The sequence below is a fragment of the Limulus polyphemus genome, unplaced genomic scaffold, assembly GCF_000517525.1.
Source record: "Limulus polyphemus unplaced genomic scaffold, Limulus_polyphemus-2.1.2 Scaffold276, whole genome shotgun sequence".
NCBI classification, from domain to species: domain Eukaryota; kingdom Metazoa; phylum Arthropoda; class Merostomata; order Xiphosura; family Limulidae; genus Limulus; species Limulus polyphemus.
Genome location: NW_013665886.1, coordinates 742232 through 756560, shown reverse-complemented (window position 1 = coordinate 756560; position 14329 = coordinate 742232). Strand labels below are relative to the sequence as shown.

The 14329-nt window shown below is 32.8% G+C and overlaps 1 protein-coding gene across 1 annotated transcript; it reads right to left on the bottom strand.

The window, feature by feature from the left end:
* Nucleotides 1-1028: 1028 nt before the first annotated feature.
* Nucleotides 1029-14125, bottom strand: LOC106456968 (4-coumarate--CoA ligase 1-like). Its single transcript, XM_013916347.2, has 8 exons — nucleotides 13979-14125; nucleotides 12132-12334; nucleotides 8183-8354; nucleotides 5860-6037; nucleotides 3393-3490; nucleotides 2716-2860; nucleotides 1648-1896; nucleotides 1029-1241 (listed from the first exon to the last, which is right to left on the bottom strand). The coding sequence occupies exons 1-8, from the start codon at nucleotides 14123-14125 to the stop codon at nucleotides 1114-1116; spliced, it is 1320 nt and encodes a 439-aa protein (XP_013771801.1). The 3' UTR covers nucleotides 1029-1113.
* Between the last annotated feature and the right edge of the window lie 204 nt (nucleotides 14126-14329).

The following is a 14329-nucleotide window of genomic DNA, read 5'->3' as shown; positions in this document are numbered from 1 at the left end:
TGCCACTAGGGAGTAAGTAAAATAAACTTACCTCCTGAGGTTGACATTCCAGCCCCTATTATCAACTTAATTAGAATAAAGTATTTTTATAAACTTTAATGAAATTATTAATTACCATATCTTTGGATTGGTTAATAAGTTTAAATGTTTGTGTACTGTTGGTTTCATTTATGATAATTAATGCATAAAACTTTTTACAATAAAGCCACAATTACAATTAGCTTTATCAATGGGAAATATAACATATTTTTCTAGTAATTCTTGAATATTATTTTTTTAATTGATGAAACAGTAAATCTATAGGATATTTTTTAAATTTTTTATAGGATAATTTAAATCGTATATTTTTAAGCACATAAAACTTCCATTCCAAAAACTATCTAGGTGGTTAAGGTGTAATATAGTTAAGTTTCAAAATGTATTCATCAATATTGTTTTCAATAGATTTTAGAATATTTTGCTGATTACATTTTATGGTAATTCTGTATTTAGATCCGTTTTAAATTATTTCACATATCTTTTATAATTTCCAAGTTACCAGTAATAATATGTTTATGAAAAGTGTCAATAAATAAACTATTTTCACACTCACAAGGTAAATTATTAGCTTCATCTACATTTAAGTTTGTTAAAAAACTTTTACAATTATATAATAGTGGACTGGTTAGAATTTCATTATTTATAACTTTCATGATAGTGTAGATATTATTGATTAATTTATTTTTTGAGTGAATATTTTATGATTGCTTAGTTTTTGTTATAATAAGAGAGTTAAAAGCAGACGATTGTCGGAAGTTGTGTTTATAATTCATTGATGTTGAGGCTATAGAATGTCGTGCGCAATAATACATTGACGTCGATAATATAGATTCCTAGAAGGCGAGCAGACGATTAATGATAAACATATAAATAGTGTGAGACAGACAGTAGCAATCTATGAAAGCCATTTATTTTGTTAAAATAGGGAAAACAATAAAAGAAAACAAATAGGTATACACGAGTTTGTGATTTCTACGAGAATAATTTTTGTATCAAAATTAATGTTGGAAAATGTAAAGTATACGAGGTTTAGAAGAAAAAACACCGCCAAGAGAAGAGTAAAATATGTCTTCCTTATGTTTTTCTTTGTTGAATAAAACGTTCTTTCATAATTTTACGCTGGATCTTGCCAAATTCAGATCGAGGAATTTTATCCACAATCTCCACGCCTCCTGTTAGTCGTTTGTACGGTGGTAGATAACCTGAAAAATCAATTCACTTTGATAGAGGAATAAAACGATGTATTGCATAATAACGACTTGACATTTGAAAGTTACAAGAAAGGGGCATTTTGAACTTAATATTCTCTTTAATTTAGTCACTCCACTCCTGAGACTTTCATTAAAACAGAATATTTTGAAATCAGCCCTCTATCTAATGAAACAACCTACACTTTTTTCTATTGAACTCCGTTATTAATAAAATGAAAAAGCGTAAAAGTATCTTGTTAGGATGACTTTAAATTTAATCTTAGTATTTTAGTCCAGCTTCAAGTTTTCAAAATTCTAAATGGTACTAATTTAGCACAAATGCGCATTATGGAATAATTGTGACATTATCTAAAGTGTAACGTTTATTGTCAGCTTACTGTGATGCTAAAGCTTGTACCTGAAACGAACTGCTTTAAAGTTTCTTGAGACACATGATTCCCTGGCTTTAATACCACAAAACCACGTGGAATTTCTCCTAATTCAGAGTCTGGTACTCCGACGACAGCAGCGTCCTCTACATCAGGATGCTTGCACAATGTTGACTCTATTTCCGATGGAGAAACCTGGTGAAAACCAGTCTTTATCATCTCTTTTAGACGGTCTGTGATGTAAAGGTTTCCTTCTGTATCGTAATGGCCATAGTCTCCTGTGATGTGAATGAATACATAAAAATGCAAGTTTATTTCATATGATTGATCGAACGGATGAAAGAAATATTACAAACAGAATACAAAGTAATTATATCGTGGTATGTTTCATTTATGTATGCTTCTAGAACAGTATCTTGAATTCAGTTGTAACTTTACGATCCTGTTCGTTAACCTTTTATTTCTTAAATTCTGTTTAAAGCTCATAACGGTAACTTTACCAGTTTGTTGGCTGGTTGTTTTATTTCTAAAAACGTATTGACTAACAGCAGATTAACCAGTCTGGTGGTTACAAATTACAGGAAATGAACAGAAAAGGAAATTTAAATCAGTGCATGTTTTGACTTATCAGAGCTTGAAAGAGTTTAGTAGTTTGTCTATTTAGGATAGATAATAAATGGTTCTTTTTATCTTTGTTTTGAAATTGTAACCTTTTTTATCTCTTTCTATATACGATCATATTTTGCCAGTTTCAAATAATTATCCTAATGTGCGTGCGCAAAAGTAACTTGACTTTTATGACAGGATTTTAATGAGCCATTTTCGGATGATCTGAACTTACAAATAGTTAAGCATTAAATTATCCCAAAGCCAAGTCCATTGAGCAGTCATTATACAACTGTAAATTTAGACGGATTATTTTCTAAACTCATTACCTAAGAATTCAAAGTAAACAGTTTAAATACTAACTATAATGACTCAGAAAAAGCCAGACCATTTAAATTTTCACCTATCGATAGATAAATGCCATCCTATCATCCATTAAATTTGGTTTACATCATGATTCATGAAACTTAAGCCAAAAGGCTTTGACCAACCTGTTGCATACCAGCCGTCCGGAGTAAATGCTTCTGGCGTAATTACAGAATTTTTCAAATAGCCTTTCATTAACTGAGGTCCACGAATAAAAAGTTCTCCATCGTGACCTGGCCCGAGAGTAACACCAGTGTTAACATCGACCACCTGTGAAGAAAGAATCGTAATTCTATGTTCGAACAAGTTTTAAACAAGTCCACATTAGGCCTATATATACGGAGTTATCAACTGAAAAATCTTAAGTTTTAATCACCACACTTTATACATCTTGTATTTTCAATTGACTTTTCCATTGAAAATGTTTTGATATAAATATAAAGATAAGCAGTTAAATTAGTAGTTTTTAGTGCACTCTGAAGCTTAAAATTACCAGCGCATCAAACAATGCTGTGATTGATGAGAAAAATATGTTTTTCTAACTTCAAAAGTGTTTTACTATTGTTTTGCAAGTTTAAACTTCATCTTTAGGTTATGAGAGTCGAGAAATTAAATTTCAAGCTCAGAATAATTACAAAAATATCTAACTATTGAATTTGCAGGCATCTTATAAAATTCGTACTTTGTGGTCAATGAATTTTAAACACATTTTAGAATTTTAAAAACCTTAATGTTATGTGTTTCATCTTCATCGTAGTAGATATAAGAAAGTTAGTTAAACTTCAGGAGTGAGACTACGTACCTTAAGTTCGGTTGAAGCCACCAATGTTCCTACCGAATTTGGAATGATCTTCCCTTTTTCTACACAGGATACAAATAGGGCTTCACTGAGTCCGTAAACTATGAAGCACAAAATGAGTCAATAACTAGTACAACAGAATTAGATGGATATGAAATACAATACGAAACAACGTGTTGGAAATCCAACGTGCTGAAAATAACTTATAGCTCAACGTAACCTGTATCATGATATAAAAGAAAGTTACATTGAACATAAAAATAAGATCCTCATTTGATATACTTAGTTGAACTCATTTCTGTAATTTCTAAAGTAAACTACAGAACAATTTATGTAATTTAAACAACTAGTAAATCGAGTTTACCTTCTAATGACCAGTAACTTTACTGAAACTGTTACACTGTTAGGCTTCGCGTTGTTGCCCAAACAACGATACGTTGTGTGTTTTTTTTAATGTATTATTCACTTTTTTTTTAATTTAAGCATTTTAATTTAAGCGTTTTTTTTTCGGACAATATGCATATTATGTTTCGTGACTATGTAATCTATGTAAGCTATTATGTTTAAAAGTACTAGCTTGAGTCTTAAAAAATCCACTTTCTTAATACTCATAAGCATTACCCAGAAATACCTAGAATATTTAAATCTTAAAAGTTAATTGCTGTAACACAACAGTAGGTTTTCAAATGTTTAACGTTAATTATTTTGATAAATTTATAGGTTCACACTTTAAAAAAATAGGTGTAAACGTTATGACTTAGGCATATCTATAGCTTATTCTTTCTGCATTTTACCGTGTCAACGATATTTTAATAAGTTAAATGACTTACTCTTTCTAATATTATAAAATCACTGTTGCACAATGACAAATTCATAATAGATTGTAAACAATACACCTCTAGATAAAATACCGCAAGACGTAGAAAAGTAGAAGCAACAGGCAGTGAGGGAAAATAATAATGATTTATTGTACATGTCTTAACAAAAACATTTTATCTGTTTATTTCTTTTCGCTTTGTTTCGGACAAATGAAGTTCACCAGACTAAGCTGTTGAACACAACTGTACGAATGCCAGATATTCGGAAAACGTCCAGTTTCTTTCTATGTCTAATCCTTTCGTTATACTTCAAGCTTCACGAACTACAAGTATTGAGTTTCACTCGTTATACTTCAAGCTTCATCCTATGCAGTGATTGATTAGGTTACACTAATGATTTTGGATCTTCACCACATCCATGTCACCACCTCCGGTCGTGCTCTATCTGACGATCGTGCATCTGGACAACAACTCTGCAACGTAGTTTCCATTGCAAAAGCTTACGTTGTACGGCTGTCATGTTCAAATCAAACCACTCCTCTCTGAGAGCTTTCCATATTCAGCTTAGTGCACGAGGTCGACGTTTTACCACCGTCTGTTTCAAGAGTCCGATCGCACTGCATTCGACGAGTTGATCGGTAAGTCTTGATGTGGAATAGCATGAATACCAATTTCATTCTCTAGTTGCTGGAGATACGTAACAGTTCAACGGGGTATATGACTGGAAGCTTTATCTTGGTGAACCTATACCCACTTGGCCTGTTATATGTACTGTTGCCTGGGACATGTGAACGGTATTTGTCACTGACCTTTGTGTTCGTGGATTCGTACCTGTTAGTAGACGCAGCACGTTGCTTACCACAGCTGAGGTATGATTTGTTGTAGTTGTCTTTCTGGATAGTTCTCGTCTCTAAGTTGGTCCCCCCCCCCCCCATGCCATTAAGCACAAAGGATATCTCATTCTTAGAAATTCTAAATCCCCGATCTGAACACATCGTTAAGATGATAGTGTATGGATATTTTATGTCAGAAAGAGCTGTTACATATTCTTCAAACAAGTGATCAATTGTTACACTACCTACTGAACTAAAAAATATCAATATGTAGTTCTGATACATTGCGTTCCACCGCGACTTTATATCAGTTGCTGTTTTCACGTGACGTACTGATTTGCGTATTGGAAATCGTTCTTTACACTGTACTCAGCCCTCTGTATAGGTCAAGTTTCATTCATTTTATGTCCAAGTCATTTTGCTATAAGTCGAGCTTCGCTCACTATATGTTGAGCTTCATTCGTTTTATGTCTAGATCTACTCACTATGCGTGGATTGTGACTAGCTCAATATGGAAAGAAATAACTTATGTGTGAAAGTAAAGAAGAATGTAATAATGTATCAACCACACTATATCTACTACGTCAAGTGCCGACGAGGTCTTTCGCGAATACCAGGACTCATCATGCAGACTGGAATACGACAGACATATTAGTGGTCGAGACGTTATTTATAATATCCAAAAGATAAAGTTATCATAGTGATGGTTAATACCTTTTTTCAATGATTTAACAGACGGATATGGCTAATAACCAGTAAAAATGTCTTGTTTCGTAGAAAATTATACAAAATAAAAATTATGATATGAATAGTTCTTACATTGACGGACACCACGTAAGAATGGAAATGCTGTCATGGCAACTTGTTCGTTGGCTTCACGATTTAGTGGAGATCCGCCTGTGATTATCTCTCTTATACTTGTGATGTCATATTCGCGTACTTTGGGGTTGTGTAGAAGCGTGTACAGTGTTACTACTGATCCTCCAATTATGGTCACCTGCACATTTATATACAAACAAATATTTTGCTTGAGACAAAATGACAACAATTGTCGTCTACTTAATTTTCCTATATTTCATATATTGACACCACACTAATTTTTGATCTTTCAATATAATAAAATTTTACCTTTACAAAAAAGGACGAAATTGTAGCATAACTAAAGATAATCAAAGTCCACGCGCTGCTAAGTTTTGATAGCGATTTCATTGGAAATCCATTTATTTTTATTAATTTGTTGTTATTTTCTTAGTGCAAAGCTACACAATAGGTTGTCTGCATCTGTCCACCGAGGAGAATTGAAACACAAATTTTGTCTGTAAAACTTATCGCTGACCCAACGGGAGGCTTATTAATTTTTTGTTTCCATTAACTATTATCAAGAATGATATTAATAGTGCCCTCTAACGACAAAAAACTGGTTATGTTTTCCTGCATTTTGTATATTTTAATAATTGCATCTAATTTAGTATAGCCAAAATGAATGTTCACCATGACATGAAAAAAAAAACATGCTGTGTAAGAACATATTCTTTAGGCTTGTGTGTTTAATTTTATTTAACATTAGTCTACAATACTACTCGCAGTAAATTAACAAACAACAATTTGTAAGTACAATAAAACTTGTTGGTAAAAAAAAGACAAACCAAAGAACTCTCGAAAAATGAAGTATGCTTAATACAATAAAGATATCATTTTGCTTACAAATCATTGTTTGTAGATCTTACAGTATTGGCATAACGTGCTTCCCGATACAAGTACATCAACACTCTTTATACAAATTCCTGTTTACTAATAAGTACTCACAAAGATAAGAGTATTGTTGCAAAATTCATCTATTGCCAGTTTTGGTGATGCTAATTTTAAGAAAAGTGTTTTTTTTTTATTCTCAATTAAACATTATGCATTCAGTTTAGTCCAATAAACAAAACAGGGCTTGGTTTTTGTTTTTTTTGTTTTTTGCCACATATGATATTATATTTTTAATATAAGTGCTACATAACATGTCCTCCAATAGGTAAGCGATAAGCTTCCAGACTTATAACCCTAAAATCTTGAATTCGATTACCCGAGGTGGGCATAGCACAGCTTTGTTTAGCTTTGTATTAATGTACAATAACAACATAACATTGTGTTTCAAGTACAATTATTGCAATGAACTTTAATATTTTTAATTTTCATATTATTTTTTATTTTCGATTTTCTTTGTGAGAAGGATGTATGGGATGACATTGTCCAAACGAGTGAATAGCGCACTAGCCTTTACAGGATTGAATCAGTAGACCAGGATTGAATCCTTGTTGCAGTCACCACGTACAATCCTTCTCAGATTTCCATGAAGACAGAAATAATAAAAATATGCTAATAACCAATTACTAATTGCTCTCACGTGATCTTATAGGCTAATAATCATGAGAACCTTACTATTACTACTTAAACTGAGAAATACTTTTAACTTTTCCAAAGGAGACAAGTCATTATCGAAGAAAAAATTTTCAAAAATTATTCAAAAAACATAAAACATGATTTATTATTTTAGTGCTAGTTTATCAAGTTATAATTTGTTAAAAATCTGAAAATTTCGTGTTAATATTTAGGAATGGCCCCAATGACAAAAAACGAATACTGTGCTTACCACCAAATGTCCGAACTTTTTGCTCTTTACTATTGAACGTTCGAGCTGATTTAGCGAACAACTACTCCATAGCTTAACTTGATCTAAAGTTTTAATAAAATGGTCATTAAATCAAATCATATCAAATGTAGTAGTTTTTATAGAACATGTATTTTTTATTAAATGATACAAACGAAATTATTATATATGAAAGCTGAAAAATAATATGTGATCAATATGCCTAGATTTTTCAGAAAGTCCGGGTACCCTTGGCTACGCCTCTTCACCAGAGAGCATTATTTAAAAAGTTTGTTTTTAAGCAAGTGGGTGAACCTATTGGGGTATAAAAAGTCAGTGATAGAGGGAGAAGGAGCTATAAGAAAATGTTACTCCAGGGCCTTTGAGAGTCTTGCTCCAACATTGAATACTGTTTTTTTATTATATATATATATAGAAAATGTCTAACAATTGACTACAAGTGAATGTAAGTTTTATAGCATATAAAAGATAATCACAAAGTATGCCTACTTTGTGTTTTTGAATTTCTTCCAAATGGAGATTCAAGTCGTAAGATGGAACAATGACAAGTCTGACTCCGTTTATTAAGATGTTTAGAACAAACAAAAAACCACCAATGTGACTAAAAGGATAAATCCCTAAAAGAACGTCGTCCGGCAAATACTGGAGAACAGTTGGTTGGCTGAAAATAGCAGAAGTACAGATCAGTTGAATGACTCAATTCTAATAAAACATAGAAAACACAGAGAAAGGTGAATATTAAACGTATAGAAAGCACATAGAGTAAACTGATTCCTGTGCTAAACGTCCATACTTCTGAAGTGACAGACAAGAGAAAAAGCAACTACTCGATATCATCCACCGCCAACTCTTGGGTTACGCTTGTCAAACCGAATTGTGGGATTTAACCATCACTCTTATAACGTACCCACGGCCCCAGAATACTTAACGAGATTTTCTGAGGTAACGGGTTTCAAACTGCGGACCCTCAGACCGGCAAGCTAACCACTGAACTGCGCTCGGCCCTGTTTGAATGCAAGAATGCAATTTAGATATAGATAAAACAAAGAGCTAAATGTGATTGTCTCAATATAGTGGAAGAACAAATAACACAGAAATTTATATTTAGTATCATATTTAATATAACTAACAATCGATAGTAAAATAGCAAAACATTCATAAATATCAACACAATAATTAGTATCGTATTAAAGGTAACGAAGGGTTTACGCTAGAGCAACAAAACTTGTGTAGTTATATATATTGAACACGATATTTAATGTTGCAGCAGTAACATAACCGAGGGCGGGACTGGGTGGGCCGTGACCTGCCCACTCAGCACCAAAGACCATCCAATCAGAGTCTATTTGATGGCTCTCTCATCTTAGTATGTCACACCTAACGCCTCCTACCCGTCCGTCATAACCCCGGACCCACACAAAATTTCGTATATAGATACAATTATTGCAGTCTTTGTGGTCTGTAGATACATTCTCTTTGCTATGGCAGTTAGACTGTACCAGCAGAACTCTAAGGTAGAGGATACTTTGGATAATGTATAATGCAAGGACTATAAGGAATATTTCACATTGTTGCAAATATATGAAAGTAGTTTTTTGACAACTTTCATGTAAAGATGTTGGTAGAACACAATTTGAATACCAGGAGAGGTCCACGTGGATTAAAGAGACAAAGTCAACAGCTAGTTGTTTGAAAAGTCGTGTTCAGTGTTGGCCACTTCATCATATCATCCTCTGTCTGAAAATTTGGCTTAATGAGTAATACAAATGTTCAAGTAAATCCTAAGAATCCTGAAGAAGCTGAACAGGATGAGCATTTACTATTTTTCATTATAGCATGCCAAGTAAGTGGGCAACAATTAACTGGCTGCATTCCTAACCTCCTGATGTCTGAATAATGAGTACGACTCCCAGTGATGTATTGCCCTCCATCGTAATGTTCACATGAATGTATGGAGCTACTATATTCTGTAAAACAGTCGATGCACGTGTACTTGCATGTCAATAGTTAAGTAAAGCAGTTGTGTACCAAAATATATGCTACGATTAAAAAACAGCAAAACGAAAGACGTGTATAACGTGTATCAATAGCTTAATGGTGTGAACTTTAAGCTGCAGTAGTCACGTGACACCCTTAAGTACACTGAACATGTAAACAACCTGCAGATCTATGTTACTGATGATCCCCTAAAACTGGATGTTTTTGGAATCGTAATGCATCAGAAGGTTGATTCTGATAACAATAATACTGTGTTCAATGAGTTAAATTCAGATAATGACATATAATACATAAAATATACATTAAAAACCGAACTGCGCAAGCAAATTAAAGATTGGTTTTTCTTTATTAAATTTGTTTATTCTTAGTTAAATAATTCCATGTTTTAGTTAATTTTGGGTTATGATAAGTTGCGCACTTTATCTATTCTATGTAACTTTAAATTTTATATTATATTGTATATAATATTTGTTTAACTGACTATTTTTTGGAACCTCCAGAGATAAGGAAGGGAGGAGCACAGCGGTTGAAAACTGATATATTTTACTCTTTTTACAACTAGAAAATAATATACTTTTTTTCAGGTACATTTTACCAATGTTTATGCAGATTTGTTATGCAGTTTATTAATGCTCTTGTGAATAAGATGAGAAAAGTCATAAACTTGCACTAACTTTCTCCTCAAGCTAACAGTCCATTCCATAGACTTCATATCTGATGATGACAAAACCTTGTACATTTGCTGTTATGTTAAACTTATATTAAAGTTTTTCTTTATTACCCATTCAAGCCGTTTCCAAGCATTATTAGAGTTCATACTTGTTTGGTCATGCTATTGTGTCATCGGACGTATGTATAGGTTATTATACGCTTCGATTAAACTTGGCCTGACTTAGTAGAGTAATAGAGGCACAGTCCTTGCGATCTTTGTTGTATAAAAACATCTGACCCTTGTTTCTGTTCTATCAATCACATAGTTACAGTAAATCCCCACACGTTTTATATGTATGTAACAAAAATTTTGTTTCTTGTTTTACACTAGTGCTGAGCCTTTCCTTTGCCGCCTTGAATCTATTTTATTCTCTTGCAAACAAATCTTTTTCATCCTCCGTTATTGCAATACTTACTACTTATGTATTCATTTCAAGTTTATCTGAGAATACTGTAGTATCATAATATATAAAATAATGGTTGATACAATAAAATTTATAGAGTGATATACATATTGTATGCAATATTTAGTAATGTAGTAAATGAAACCAAGTATTTATATGGTAGTAATTGGAAATTCCTATGATCTCAACTCTTCCATGACAGCTTAAGTGATTTTGTTTTTCAGAAACATTGTCAAAATTTTCAAACATCCTTGTGAATATTTACATGCATAGTTAAACTCAATGTGCACCGTAAATATTCGTCTACGTGCTTATATTTCTCTGACTTGTACTTGTGGTTTGGACTCAGTGGATCGTTATAAACAGGAGTAATAGATAGAAAGACTTGTCGTCCTTGAAATTGAGCCTCATCAATGACGTGTAGTACTATATAATCTGAGTAGCAGAGTTAACTTAGCATGATTTAATGTGTCAGATTTGCTTTGTCCTTTCCCTAATGCGAAAGTCTAACTACGGCAACTCCTCCATTATTTACAACACATTAAACTGTAGAAGCAAGCCAGTTGAGATACTGTTCTGAATGGCTGAAAAAAAGACATTTTTGTGTATTATTATAAACAAAGATTGTGTTTTTGTTGTTTAATAGACACCTATGTCTAATCTATTTTATTTCACTGGCTGTGTTTGACTTCTTTACTTTTCGAATATTATACTATTGTTCCTTCCTCTACTGAGGTACTTTATTAACCTTCTTGTTGGTTACAGTATTTACCTGTGAATATCACAATACTAAAGAAACCTAACTCACCTTTTTACAGGTATTAGATTATACATAACACGCATTAAAGGAGATATTCTCACATGTTAACGAGTGTTGTTAAGCACAAAGCTACACAATATGCTCTCTGAGCTATGCTCACCACGAATATCGAAACTTTTTAACGGGCGCTAGAAATCCGTGCGATACCACAAGATATTTCCAGCAATTTAAGCTATGGGTGCGTTATAATAGTGACAGTCAATCTCTTTTGATGAATGATAAGGTGCTGATGACTGGTTGCCTTCCCTCTGGTCAGCAGCTCAAAATTAGGGACAGAGATTGATAACCTTAGTAGCTTTTTCATAAATATAACATAAAAATACACATCTTAACAGAAAGAAGATATTTTGAATTGTGAATAATGCGTCCATAATTTTAAGGTCATATTGGTTTGTCCCGACATGAAGTTTCCGCTTCGTATATATATATACAATGGATTTTTTCTATAATCTTGCATTTTACACATAAATTCTTCTGTAAATGAAACGATTACATCATAACTCACTTTCCTTGGTAATATATAGCAAGCACACTATAATGTGTGTGAACGATAGCCTTAGGTGTGCCTGTTGTTCCACTGGAGAAAGCTATCACTAAAGGCGTTTCTCGTGGGTTGATCTTCGGAGGACCAGTGTAAGCACAACCATCATCTTCCAAGAGTTCAGCGAAAGATATACAACCATCAGTCTTTCCAAACACTAGAATGTCCTATAAGGAGGAATCATGGTAAAAGTACAAGTGTGAAACTATGTTCGAAAGCATACTGTTGTACCCAGAATTCAACAAATACTCACAGGCTATGATGTTGGAAACATATTATTGTACAGATTGTAGTCTTATAAATTAGAAGTTGGAAATTTATTATTGCATAACAATAATTGTTTATTGGTTTATCGTTTTAGAAACATTAAAATATTATCTTCATTGTCGTGATTTGAATTGTTACAAGTGAACCAACAGCAAATAATAATAAAAGAAAAGTAATTATTCATACAATTTAAACTAATTCATTTTTTCACACTTCTTATAGAACTTTTATATGCAAAAAACTTCAAATTATTTTACAGAAACGTGTTTTATTTGCTAATTTTCAAATATAAGTTTATATACCTTTTAATTGTATATTTTTATACTAATCTAAGATTACCTTAATCACAGAGGATCTTCACAAAAAAATAGAACTTGCTGGAGCTGTATATGTTGTGGTTGAAGAAAAGAATTCAGGAAAGGCAAGAGAAGCAACACTAAACCTTTCCAATTTCCGGGTAAACAACGAATGTTATTAACATTGTGCAAAAATATCAACGTCAATAAGAAAACCAAACACTTCTTTGTCAATTGAAATATCTGGTATTATAAACAAAAACATCACTTTTCCAATAAACTTTTTCTAATAACACTTCATAAAAAACATTTTTTCTATACATACATAGATTTAACGATATAAACAGTAGCCTTACTTTATGAGCGAAATGATTTCTTTTAGGTTCGAGCTAAAACTTAACAACTAACGACTAACCTATACTCATAACGTTGTTGTGCGAGACTTACCTATGGTGTCATTGGGTTTTGCCAGGGTTATGACAGCCCCTGCACTTATTGCGCCTAGAACTACAATAGGGACATCCAAATTGTTGGCAGAACACAAACAAAAAACACCTCCTGGTTTTAAGCCTCGCCGTATGAGTGCACTGGCAACCCTTCCACCATAGAAATCAATCTGCCTGGCGGTATATGAACGCGAGTTATCATGTGCTATCTGAGAAATAAGAATAATTAAACTCACCGCCTTGACAATAAATTTAGTTTTTCATAATACTCTTCTGAAAAGAAAAAAAAACCTCATAAGTAACAACACACCCCACCAACAGTGAAATAAAAAAGTTTTAATTTCAATTTCTTCTATGGGCTCGCTCTAGGATAAACTTTTAACAAACTCACTTTTTAACTAAACTTCTTAACTAAATAAATATGGGCCTGGTATGGCCTAGTGGTTAGAGATTGGAACATACATTGTATATAGTATGAGGGCCAATTCCACCATTCAATTAAAATAATTCAAGCGTTGGCGATGGGTGATGTTGACTAGCTGCCTTCCTCTAAATTAGAGACGGCTAGTGCAGATATATTCCTCAAGTAGTTTTGCGTAAAATTCAACAAACAAATAAATAAATATATTGGACTTGGAAATTTATAGCTTAATTTAAATTAATCTATCTCTGATTTTATAATAAAAAAGACTTACTCGTAAGATCTTAAACTGGAATTCTCGGACCCTCAATATTTAACTAAATTAGAATTTTGTTCATACACTGAAGATGATTACGAAAGTTAATCGACATAAATACTTACTAGTACAGGTCTGTCCTCGTGTTCCTTCAGTGATGAATAAATTAATTCTGGTAGAGAAATTTCGGGAATCTCTATAGCACATCGAGGGGAGCGAAGAATTTTATCCTCCAACACCACGGATGAGGAAACACCGTTCTTTTTCTCCATAATAAAATATCGTCTCTTCTGAGATACACAACTAATCTCACTATTGTTATATTGATATATACAGATTGCTGAAGGACTTGGAAATAAATTGTAGAGAAACGTTACCAGTTCATTAAATACTCCAGAGTTCACTGGAGAGGTTGGGGGAATGCTCTTAATTTCTGTTCTTTTCAATATGAAAACTTAATATTTAAGTCTGCTATA